The 12874-nt window shown below is 46.4% G+C and overlaps 1 protein-coding gene across 3 annotated transcripts in view; it reads right to left on the bottom strand.

Annotated features, from left to right (window-relative positions):
- Positions 1-12874, bottom strand: part of LOC110522943 (phosphatidylinositol 4-kinase alpha) — a 42857-nt gene that overhangs the window by 26063 nt on the left and 3920 nt on the right. For all 3 annotated transcript variants that reach the window (XM_036977511.1, XM_036977510.1, XM_036977513.1), the window contains exons 2-18: positions 8663-8779; positions 8373-8466; positions 8118-8279; positions 7653-7915; positions 7361-7427; positions 5412-5560; positions 5235-5300; positions 5043-5139; positions 4356-4547; positions 4138-4238; positions 3735-3994; positions 3532-3627; positions 3119-3302; positions 2909-3009; positions 413-581; positions 245-295; positions 11-119 (exon numbers count right to left, since the gene is read on the bottom strand). In XM_036977511.1, coding sequence (XP_036833406.1) covers positions 11-119; positions 245-295; positions 413-581; positions 2909-3009; positions 3119-3302; positions 3532-3627; positions 3735-3994; positions 4138-4238; positions 4356-4547; positions 5043-5139; positions 5235-5300; positions 5412-5560; positions 7361-7427; positions 7653-7915; positions 8118-8279; positions 8373-8466; positions 8663-8779 — 2278 coding nt within the window. The remainder of the gene's footprint in view (positions 1-10; positions 120-244; positions 296-412; positions 582-2908; positions 3010-3118; positions 3303-3531; positions 3628-3734; positions 3995-4137; positions 4239-4355; positions 4548-5042; positions 5140-5234; positions 5301-5411; positions 5561-7360; positions 7428-7652; positions 7916-8117; positions 8280-8372; positions 8467-8662; positions 8780-12874) is intronic.

Below are 12874 nucleotides of genomic sequence, written 5' to 3' on the forward strand. Positions count from 1 at the left end.
AAACAGCCACCTGATCCCTCAACAGCGAAGCCCATCACCACAGAGTAGAGCCAGAAGTCTCTGAACAGCTTCTGCAGGCGAGGCTTCGCTTCCTTGATGGGTGGCAGACGCTTTGTCAGCTACACAGAGAGAGGAGACCCAGATCAACACGGAGTGTAGAGATGAAGTAGTGCTGCACAGACACCAGAGACAAATACTGCACAAACTGTTGAAAATGCAAAATGTATAGAGGCAACCCACATACCACGGCAATAACAGGAATCAGTACGCCAAGGTTTCCTGCACTGCTTGACGCCTGGAAATAAATAAACGATAGCTGAACAATGTCAACGCAAAACAACTAACACAAGCCTGTTGTGAAGGAACCTTGTAGTCTGGCCTAAGTTATGGTTACTGTGTAAATGGAGTGTACCTTCAGTGCGGGGCCCTTGTCCGAGGCCCTCTCGCTGGCCCTCTTGCCCTCCAGTCCAAGCTGGACAAACAGCTCCAGTAGGTTGACCAGCAGCTCATCTACCATCTGCTCTGCGGCCAGGTTAGCTGCTATGTTTGCTAACGCATTGATCACCGCCAGGGAACAGTGTCTGAAACACACATGAGATTAGCATAGTCGTTTTTAGTATAGTGGGTCATGGAGCTGGCTATGTGCAGTGAGTAGGGGTTCGGTAGTGGGGGACTGTGGGGAACAGGGAAGGCCTGAGGATTTAAACAAAATGTGTTTCTTTTTACAATAATTTGAATGATCTTCTGATTTCATCTCTTCAGTTTGAGTCAGAAAGTGAGTGGGTTAATACTGAAGAGAAAAAAATGTCCATCAGGATTTTGCTTTGGTGGTCTCTGGGTAGAACAATCTAACTAGTTCAGCCAGCCATTGGCTAGGCCTTCAGAAGCTGGACAGAAGGCCTTTTGCATTGTTCTGATTGGATGGGGCCTACTGGAGTGAATGGGCTGCTTATTCTTTAACATTATTTGATGCTGTGTGTGACTTCTGTCGTCTGTCTATCAGCCGTGTCTATGTGTTTGACCAAAACTGGAGTCCACAGGTATTACGGACGCTGTCCTTCCAGCACAACGAGCCTGTCACCTTTGATGTGACACTGTTGTTGTCTCTATTGGTGACAGTGGTGTTAGGCTATCATAGGTTGTGTAAACAGTAACCACGTTTACACGCACACCAATATCCCAATATTATTTTTTGGAGTTGACGCATATAAACATAATTAAAAACAGTATTAACCCCTCCACACTCATTTACAGCAACGACTTGGGGAATAGTTACAGGGGAGTGGAGGCGGGATGAATGAGCCAATTAGAAACGGGGGATGATTAAGTGACCATGATGGTATGAGAGCCAGATTGGGAATTTAGCCAGGACACCGGGGTTAACACCCTTACACTTATGATAAGTGCCATGGAATCTTTAAGTGACCACAAAGAGTCAGGACACCCGTTTAACGTCCCATCCGAAAGACGGCACCCTACAAATCATATCCCATTTACCATAACCTGGAAAAGCTTGTATCCGGGTCATGAGAAACCCGGATAAGATAGCTGGGATATGTTGATCTTAGACGGGATACCGTGGCATGTAAACATCTTATTCTGTTTACTGTTGTTTTTCGCAGTCTGCTCAGTTTCACATATCACGGGTGTCGTGTGATGATGTTCTCACCGGATTGTCAATCAAATCCCTTCAGAAAGTAGGCTACCTGCTTGTTGGGAGTACTACACGGCTGTAATGCTAGGGCAAAAACCAAAACGTGCACCGAGTTAGGGGGACGCTGACCTACTGGGTTATGCTACTTTCACGCCTAATTTAAATACGTTTTTGCTTATAATTTCCAACATTTGGTAGGCTATTTGTTTGTTACATAGATACATGCAGATTCTCTTCGGTCATAACTTGTTGCCCCAGAAGACTAAATAAAGCAGTGCTCACCATAATGTCTTACATCAATAGAATGAATGCATTAGTAATCTAGCTGACACCGGTAAAGTTGTCGGTTTCGTTTAGGAAACCGGGGAGAAAAGTCAATAACTCCACAACAGAGGAAAGAATGGACCTGTGCAAAATGTCAACAGTTTGACCGGTTTTAAGGAAATGAAAAGCTGAGAAAATCGATGAAACACGTTTCTGATAAGACAGTTCAGTTCGTCTTGGGTGCATATTTTATGTGGTTGAAATACTGTCTGCTTGCATAACAGTGTCCAAGACAACACGTGACACCCACATTCTCTCAAGAGACGCTGAAAGAAAGCATATTTCTCCACTCCTGTTCCCGAGACTAAATCAACATTTGGTGTATCATTTTACTGCAAGAAATGCATAATTCTGCAGGATTTAATATTATATTACACTACATGAGAGAGGTTATAGACCTACAGTCAGTGTCCAGATGTCAGTTACGATTCCATTTAAACCTGATGATCTTAAATGAGGAATGTTCTGTTTATTCATGGTTACAGGGATACTAGTGAGCGGGATATCAAAAGTGCATGTAAACAGCTTATCCCGAATAAGACCTTAAGCGGGATATGAGCTACTATCCGAAATACTGTGCGCATGTAAACGTGGTCAATGTGATTTTTTTGTTTTGCCGGTCACATTATTTTATGCTGTGTGTCACATGTCGTGTCCGTGCCGGTTCTGACTCTGTGTGTGTGCGGCAGCCCGAAGCGTGGCCAGGCCTGTTTGATTCATTCATGATGTCATCAAAAAGCATCGCTCCTCCTTCACTACAACCACAACGGACCAACTACAGAAGATATCATGTTTTCTGTTGTCTTCTTGATCTTTTTTGTTTGTTTGATATAACGTATTGGAAGATTTCTGGTCCCTCTGAAGCCCTAGCTCCTATAGTCATGGTTGGCTACTGAGGATAGGGGGTAAAGGTTTAGGGGCTGAGGACACCTGTATCCGTGGTCCTTGTAGTCCTTGGTGGAGTAGACCATAGAGGAGGCCTTCACACTGATCTGCTGGAACAGGTTCCACACCTCCTGGTAGATATATTGCTGTGAGGTGAGAGAAAACAATGCGTTTGCTGAGGGATGTATTGCAAAGGGGAGAGAGGGAAGAAGGAATGAGTATAAAAAGACAGGAGCGAGTGTGTGAGCGCCTCACATTCCCAGTGATGACCATGCATCCCAGCTGATCTATAATGAGTACGTCTAGCTGTGACGGCGGCTGGCAGAACTTCTGCTGTAGGATCTGCAGGATGGGCTCCATGACGCGGGGTGTGTCCCTCAGAGCCACCGCGATGTGACCCAGGGCTCTGATGGTGTGGTCTGGGATCAAGTGGGCCTCTCTGGGGGGAGGGGGGGGGGGGAAGTGGGAGACATACGGTTGGTCAGAGGGGCTGCCAGTCATTGCCACAGAGATGGGGATTGGTTAGAGCTCCTATCAATCACTGCAGGACAGTCTGTCTAGGCAGGTCACCTGAGGTTCACTAGCTAACATTGAGAGTTATTTCTCAGAGGTAGTACAGCCTGCTCATAAGTAAAGCAAGAGGTGATGTTGGGGTCAGATAGACTTACTTGTCATTCTCCTGAGAGATGTAGAGACGGTTGGACAGGCTGGCTAGGAAAGCCTCCACTATAACACTGTCCATAGTCAGACCAGCCTTCAGACAGCTGAGAGAAAGGAAAGAAACAGACCGCATATTTGGTGACAGCGGCGAATGAAAGGCGCGAACGTTGCTCATATTTCTCTTCTCTGAAAACAAAAGTATTTTCCTCACCTGCAGATGTTGTCTATGGAGATGTCTCGGAGCTGTTCGTACATGGAGGGCTGGCTCTTCTTATTAGCGTGAGCACTGAACGTAGACTGGGAGTGCTCATTGGTCACGTGGATCTTGACCTCGCCGGTCCCTGTGGTGTACTGGCTGTGGTACTTGTACAACTTGACTAGGACAGGAGAGGGGACCACCAGGAAGTCTCTGAGAGACATGGTGACAGAGTGGGCCACCACCGGGAACCGCTCACACAGACGACCCAGACCCTACACACAAACACACCCAGGAACATTCTTATTAGGTATGATTGATTGGCATTGATTGGCATTCTCTTCAACACAATATTGTGAAGACAGATAAAAACAGGAAGCGACTCGGAGGGAACCACTGTCGGCATTGCAGAACCTACCTGTAGACAGCAGATGAGCAGGGGCATGTGAGCGATGATAACTTTACTGGACGTCTTGGACTGCAGCTTTTCCGACAGCTTGGTACACAGGTTCTCAGCTCCTGATCAAAGCAAAACGCATGAACAACAGTCGGTTTGCGTTCATTCCAAATGAATGACCCAATTTTTTGCCCCCGCTTTTCAAGGCATGCGCACGGGGGAGGGGGGAGCAGCCTTACCCTGCTCCTCAGTGACGGCCCAGACCATGAGGTCGACGCAGGCAGCGTTCGCCTGGCAGCGTAGCTTCAGAGGACTCAGCTCACTGTGGAGGTGATCTACATCATGTAGGATCCTCTGCAGCTCTGACTGGCTACTACTGAACTGCTCCAGGACAAAGTCATGAACCTCCTTCACATAGCCCGTCTGCAGGTCTGGGAACACCGCCACACCAACATCAATAACACGCTCGTGGAACAGTCAGAAACACGTGCAGCAAACAGACCGCTGAACTGATTCTGAACAATAGCAAATCAGGTCATATCAAGAGGCTTTCTGTATATTAGAGATGGGTTAGGTTAGGCTAAAGGTTAGGGTCAGGTTAAAGGGGCAATCTGCCGTTCAAACAACAACACTGGTTTTGCTAAACAGCTGAGGGACTGGACTGGAGAAATGTAACCACTCTCAAATTCACAAAATGATTTCATGCATGAAATCAAAATGATAATTGTAACCATGTTTTGAGGCTGTATAGTGTTTGCTTACAACCAACTTATCTTTTGAGTTCTGATGGGGTACGACAGTTGAGTTCAGGAGGCACTTATAAGATATGGGTACATATCATTCATGTATAGGTCCAAAAATGGATGTAGCAACTGCAGATTTCCCCCTTTAAAAAGGTTTGTGTGAGAGACCAGTGGGGTTGTTACCTTTCAGGTTGTACAGCGTGTCTCTGAGCATCTTGAAGATGGTCACATACAGAGGATCACTGAAGGTCCTGTAGTGCAGGTGCATACCTGGGTTCAACTACAGGGAGAGAACATAACAAACATGATGTAACATCTATCTTGAGGGCTCCACAGGAAAGTGCTTTCATTCAAATAGAGGGGAAATGAACCTACCTCCAGAAGTTCCTGCAAGGTGTCATCCAGTGTTTTCAGAAAGGATTCAGCGACAAACTGCTCAACCTGCACAAGACAAACAGATCACTTAGAAATTAATTCTGAAAAAACGATTCCACAGTTCTATCCAACCCGATTCCACAGTTCTATCCAACCCGAATCTACACATGTACTGACCATGTTGAGGAGCTGGCGCAGAATGTCCAGAGGGACGTCAAACTCTCCCTGGGCACTGCCCGTGAACAGAGGAGACACAGAAAAACTAGAACTGATGGTGGAGAAGTAATAGTCTGGGTCCACAGCACTACCATCAGGGAGATAGGAGCCTGGGGGGAAAGAAAGAAAGAGATAGAGAGGGATAGAGAGAGGGTGAGATGGAGTGAGAGAGAGGAAGGGAGGGTGACAGAGAGAGGGATAGAGAGAGAGAGGAAGGGAGAGTGAGAGGGAGGGTGAGAGAGAGGGAGGGTGAGAGAGAGAGTGATATATAATGAGAAAAGTATCAGTCAAAAAGTGAGACGTGGGCTACTAAATCAACTGAAATACTTCCGAAATACACTGCTCAAAAAATAAATAAAGGGAACACTTAAACAACACAATGTAACTCCAAGTCAATCACACTTCTGTGAAATCAAATTGTCCACTTAGGAAGCAACACTGATTGACAATAAATGTCACATGCTGTTGTGCAAATGGAATAGACAACAGGTGGAATTTATAGGCAATTAGCAAGACACCCCCAATAAAGGAGTGGTTCTGCAGGTGGTGACCACAGACCACTTCTCAGTTCCTATGCTTCCTGGCTGATGTTTTGGTCACTTTTGAATGCTGCCGGTGCTTTCACTCTAGTGGTAGCATGAGACGGTGTCTACAACCCACACAAGTGGCTCAGGTAGTGCAGCTCATCCAGGATGGGACATTAATGCGAGCTGTGGCAAGAAGGTTTGCTGTGTCTGTCAGCGTAGTGTCCAGAGCATGGAGGCGCTACCAGGAGACAGGCCAGTACATCAGGAGATGTGGAGGAGGCCGTAGGCGGGCAACAACCCAGCAGCAGGACCACTACCTCCGCATTTGTGCAAGGAGGAGCACTGCCAGAGCCCTGCAAAACGACCTCCAGCAGGCCACAAATGTGCATGTCTGCTCAAACGGTCAGAAACAGACTCCATGAGGGTGGTATGAGGGCTCAACGTCCACAGGTGGGGGTTGTGCTTACAGCCCAACACCGTGCAGGACGTTTGGCATTTGCCAGAGAACACCAATATTGGCAAATTCGCCACTGGTGCCCTGTGCTCTTCACAGATGAAAGCAGGTTCACACTGAGCACATGTGACAGCCTGGAGACGCCGTGGAGAACGTTCTGCTGCCTGCAACATCCTCCAGCATGACTGGTTTGGCAGTGGGTCAGTCATGGTGTGGGGTGGCATTTCTTTGGGGGGCCGCACAGCCCTCCATGTGCTCGCCAGAGGTAGCCTGACTGCCATTAGGTACAGAGATGAGATCCTCAGACCCTTGTGAGACCATATGCTGGTGCGGTTGGCCCTGGGTTCCTCCTAATACAAGACAATGCTAGACCTCATGTGGCTGGAGTGTGTCAGCAGTTCCTGCAAGAGTAAGGCATTGATGCTATGGACTGGCCTGCCCGTTCCCCAGACCTGAATCCAATTGAGCACATCTGGGACATCATGTCTCGCTCCATCCACCAACGCCACGTTGCACAACAGACTGTCCAAGAGTTGGCGGATGCTTTAGTCCAGGTCTGGGAGGAGATCCCTCAGGAGACCATCCGCCACCTCATCAGGAGCATGCCCAGATGTTGTAGGGAGGTCATACAGGCACGTGGAGGCCACACACACTACTGAGCCTCATTTTGACTTGTTTTAAGGACATTACATCAAAGTTGGATCAGCCTGTAGTGTGGTTTTCCACTTTAATTTTGAGTGTGACTCCATATCCAGACCTCCATGGGTTGATAAATTTGATTTCCATTGATCATTTTTGTGTGATTTTGTTGTCAGCACATTCAACTATGTAAAGAAAAAAGTATTTAAGAATATTTCATAGGATGTGTTATTTTAGTGTTCCCTTTATTTTTTTGAGCAGTGTATATTGCTTTTCTTATATTTCCTCACCTTCAAAGTACTGTGCAGACGGATCAACTGGGCAGCTGAGGGTCAGTCCTGCTCGCTCTGGACTGGCCTACAGAAGAAAATAACATTTTCAGACATTTCAAATACGAGACTCCTTTGACCTCTAGTGGCAGGGTATGGTAGTACAGACGTATTCTCTGTACTGAAATAGAAATAGTAACAGAGGAGCCCTTGCGTCTTATGGTGTCTCCCTGACACACAATGAGCAGTAATGACAGTACTATGGTGAAGCAGTAGTGATGGTAGTAGTGTTGGTATAGTATGGTAATAGTACCTGCTGTGATATGCTGGACACGGAGCTTCCTTTGCGCCTGATGGTGTCTCCCTGACAAACTGTGAGCAGCGAGGCCGGCATGATGGAGCGGAAGTCGTTGAAGGAGCGCCGTCGTGACGGGTCAGCCTCCTCGGCACCGGACAGCAGCGGGGCTCCCGCCCGCGGGAATAGCTTGGACAGCAGGGGCTCCTCTGTGTTGCTATAGCGACCGAAGGCCCGGGCCACGCCCAACAGGCAGGGCACAGTGTACCGGCACAGGTATTCTATGGAGGAAGGGAGAGGGGTGAGAGAAAGAGACAGACAGGTGAACAGCTGCTTTTTTCATTCTATGCTCTTTCTGTGTCCATCTACGTATATCACAACGTTTGTGAGGAGGACAAGAGAAATGAACTCAACAACTAACCTGGAACATTTTCATTAAACACTGTTGAAAGTGAAATGGTGACATAGAGAGCATGCTGGTACCTTTATCATGGCTCTCTGGGTCCAGGCAGATGTCCAGCAGGACCTGCATTATGTCCATGATGGCCTCCAGGATCTGTCCTCGCAAGGTGTTATCTCGCTGGGCAACGTCAGATAGAAGAGTGCCCAGACAGAAGCAGAAGTTCTCTGCTACCGGCAGGATCTCTGTAGGACAGGAAGATAGACCATCAACCAGTCACAGGATGAATTCATACTGAATGCCGTGAGACAGACAAATGCTTGCATCTCATTCCTTACCAAGTCCCTTGCTTCCAGAGCTTTCTTCGATCCATTGAACTCTGGGAAGTCCCTTCAGCAGCCCCAACAGGTAGGGGATGATAGCGTCTTTGTGCTGCAATAAAAACATCAAATCGCAAAACACTCGAGCAAAAGCCACTAAACAGCTAAGGGGGGCACACGGGGTGCTGAGATAGTAGCCAGTTATTGGTCTGACATGGTCAGGGACTCAAGGAACATCCATCCCATTTAAAGCATTATAAAAACACAACCATTAACAGAGTAGGCCTAGCTGCTTCAGTTCAATCTACCTGTAGGTCCGACTCGACCAGGAAGATGCCCAGAGCTATGACCGCATCCCTCCTCCTCTCGTCCAGCTGGAACACCCCTCTGAAATCTACTGGACACATGCATTGTAGCTTCTGGACCTGAAACAGAGATGAACAGCAAACGTAGCTTGTATTTTGCTAACTAGTCAGTCCATCAGTCCTAACCGCCACCAATAGGGGATAAAACAAATATAGTATCTTGCCCTATATCGCAGTTATTCAACCGGTGGGTCAAATCCTGGATGATGATTGGTTAAAACAGCATTCCAGCCGGTGTCTATTCCACATGTTTCCACCGGCTAAAGCTACGCAGTTAAAATGCCTATTTACTCTGTTCCATCTGACTGTGCAATCCACTTTCTCATCAGCCCAGCCAGGCAATTTATGCTCTTGATCGCCACTATGAAAAGCATCTAAACATTATCTCACATTTCTTTCAGACTAACATTTAGTTTTCAACAGCAGAGATGTGTATAAACCTAGCTGTCTGTCTCTCCGACATTTGCAACATTGTTTCAATATTCAAATTGATGTCCAGCTGTCCCATAGTAATGAACGAGTCTGGATGAAACAGACAGACAGGCAGCTTTTCTCAGGCAGTCGAAATCATGAATCAGCATAATTTGTATGGATATATCCAAATAAATGTCACTAGAAAACAGCTTAAAAATATGCAAATGCTGCTACTTTGTTGTTATTCTGGCTGCACTGTTTGGGTGACTAAGTTGCCGTAGTTGGCCAGATAGTAAGCAAGGGATAATAACGTTGCCAGTCAGTGTGGCAATAGAACATTTAGAACGAACGAGTGGGTCACGTCCATAGATAAAGAACAAAAAGACTGACCGATAGGGTCGGCGTCTCTGGCAACCGAACCGAAAGTAAGAACGACCAGCCGGCTCAGGTAGCAACCCTTGATTTGTGTCGGGACTATATCTTGTGGAAGGATGAAATAGTATAAGTGATAATGCCCTTGAAGCCGGTGTTTGGAGAATAACAACACACGTACCAATATATCCTCCAAACACAGGCTTTTCTGCAATAAAAAAAAAAGTTTAAATTGTTGCCAGCAGCACAGTTACAGTCACTAACGTTCTAGATAACATGAAAACAGCTTTACCAGCTCTGCCTGAGTGAGAAAAACAGTGACTGAGGTGTTCTCTCATTTGTGACTGGAAGTAGCTAGCAAGCTAGCCAACTTTAGCCAGTTAGCTTGGGTGCTTGACTGCCGTTGTGAGGTCAGCAGCAGTTACATTACAAAGCATGCTCATCCGTTTTTAGTGTAATTATGGCAAAAGATTATAAAAAAAAAAAGATTATTTGGCTGATAGAATTGTTTTTCTTCTACCTGCCACATTGGCTGGTGGACCAAAAAGTTGGTTTCAGGCTCTAAACTAAATATATTTTGCTATCAAAGCTTGAGTTTTTAAATAAAATATGCTCTGAGAAGAACAACATTGTCAGGCAAGGCATATAGCTAATATGCTGTGATAATGTACAAGTCCTGTCTACTGCACAAACCTCTATCAGGTTGGATGGGGAGTGTTGCTGCACAACTATTTTCACATCTCTCCAAAGATGTTCGATCGGGTTCAAGTCCGGGCTCTGGCTTGGCAATTCAAGAATATTCAGAGACACTTGTCCTGAAGCCACTCCTGCATTGTCTTGGCTGTGTGCTTAGGGTCGTTGTCCTGTTGGAAGGTGAACCTTCGCCCCAGTCGGAGGCCCTGAGCAGGTTTTCATCAAGGATCTCTCTGTATTTGCTCTGTTCATCTATGCCTCAATCCTGACTAGTCTCTCAGTACCTGCCGCTGAAAAACATCCCTACAGCATGATGCTGCCACCATCATGCTTCACCGTAGGGACGGTACCAGGTTTCCTTCAGAAGTGATACTTTGCATTCAGGCCAGCGAGTTCAATCTTGGATTCATCAGACCAGAGAATCCTGTTTCTCATGGTCTGAGAGTCTTTTAGGTGCCTTTTACTGAAGAGTGGCTTCTGTCTGGTCACTACCATAAAGGCCTGATTGGTGTAGCGCTGCAGAGATGGTTGTCCTTCTGGAAGGTTCTCCCATCTCCACAGAGGAACTCTAGAGCTCTGTCAGTGACCATTGGGTTTTTTAAATGTTATTTTCCCTTTATTTAACTAGGCAAGTCAGTTTTCAATGGCGTCCTAGGAACTGCCTTGTTCAGGGGCAGAACGACAGATTTGTACCGTGTCAGCTCGGGATTCGAACTTGCAACCTTTCGGTTACTAGCCCAACGCTCTCCCTGACCAAGGCCCTTCTCCCCTGATTGCGCCGTTTGGCCGGGCGACCAACTCTAGGAAGAGTCTTGGTGGTTCCAAACTTCCTACATTTAAGAATGATGGAGGCCACTGTGTTCTTGAGGACCTTCAATGCTGCAGACATTTTTTGGTACCTTTCCCCAGTTTTGTGCCTTGACGGACAATTCCTTTGACCTCATGGCTTGGTTATTGCTCTGACATGCACTGTCAACTGTTGGACCTTATATAGACAGGTGTGAGCCTTTCCAAATCATGTCCAATCAATTGAATTTACCACAGGTGTACTCCAAGCAAGTTGCAGAAACATCTCAAGGATGATCAATGGAAACAAAATGCACCTGAGCTCAATTGAGTCTCATAGCAAAGGGTCTGAATACTTATGTAAATAAGCTATTTTCGTATTTTATTTTTAATAAATTAGCAAACATTTCTAAAAATGTTGTTTTCACTTTGCCATTATTGGGTATTTTGTGTCGATTACTGAAGTTTTTATTTAATTCATTTTAGAATATGGGCTGTAACGTAACAAAATGTGGAAAAAGTTAAGGGGTCTGAATACTTTCCTATGGGACTGTATGCATGCAATGCTCTGATGCATGTAGTGCTCAAATCTCTGACACCTGAACCGTGATGTGGACAATTATTGTTTTAGGAAAGTAAAACCCCCCCAAAGTATGCTACATATCGAAACACAAGGAATGGTGTTTCGGTAATTTTTTATATGCTGTTTTTAAGGACACGTAAATGTGTCTCATTTGGCCAATATCACTTGTTTATTGATGGCCCTGGCTGCCCTACTTCAGAATCGAATGCATACGGATGTCCGGTAAATTTCTCAAATTGTCTGGTAAATTAAAATCTTCCCAGTCACATTGTTCAGAAACTCTGGTGTGGGGTACAGAGTTGAGGTAGTCATTCAAAAAATCCTGTTAAACACCATTATTGAACACAGAGAGAGTTCATGCAACTTATTATATGGCTTGTAAAGCACATTTTTACTCCGGAACTTATTTAGGCTTGCCATAACAAAGAGACAACTTATTGACCCAAGAGATTTAAGATTTTCATTTTTAATACATTTGTAAAAATGTAGCCCACAGCCCCAAAATCCCACCAGTCATACAGGAAGGATACTAACGTTGCTGCAGATTGCCCAGAATGACCAGTTAGCTGTGTAAACTCATCAGGCCCCAGAACTACAACCACCACTGGCTACTAGTCAGGCCCCAGAACTACAACCACCACTGGCTACTGGTCAAGCCCCAGAACTACAACCACTACTGGCTACTGGTCAGGCCCCAGAACTACAACCACCACTGGCTACTGGTCAGGCCCCAGAACTACAACCACTACTGGTCAGGCCCCAGAACTACAACCACTACTGGTCAGGCCCCAGAACTACAACCACTACTGGTCAGGCCCCAGAACTACAACCACTACTGGTCAGGCCCCAGAACTACAACCACTACTGGTCAGGCCCCAGAACTACAACCACTACTGGTCAGGCCCCAGAACTACAACCACCACTGACTACTGGTCAAGCCCCAGAACTACAACCACCACTGACTACTAGTCAGGCCCCAGAACTACAACCACCACTGACTACTGGTCAAGCCCCAGAACTACAACCACCACTGACTACTAGTCAGGCCCCAGAACTACAACCACCACTGACTACTAGTCAGGCCCCAGAACTACAACCACCACTGACTACTGGTCAGGCCCCAGAACTACAACCACTACTGGTCAGGCCCCAGAACTACAACCACCACTGGCTACTGGTCAGGCCCCAGAACTACAACCACCACTGGCTACTGGTGAGGCCCCAGAACTACAACCCTCACTGACTACTGGTCAAGCCCCAGAACTACAACCACTACTGGTCAGGCCACAGAACTATAACCACCACTG

Source organism: Oncorhynchus mykiss, chromosome 5 (genome assembly GCF_013265735.2).
Source record: "Oncorhynchus mykiss isolate Arlee chromosome 5, USDA_OmykA_1.1, whole genome shotgun sequence".
NCBI classification, from domain to species: Eukaryota; Metazoa; Chordata; class Actinopteri; order Salmoniformes; family Salmonidae; genus Oncorhynchus; species Oncorhynchus mykiss.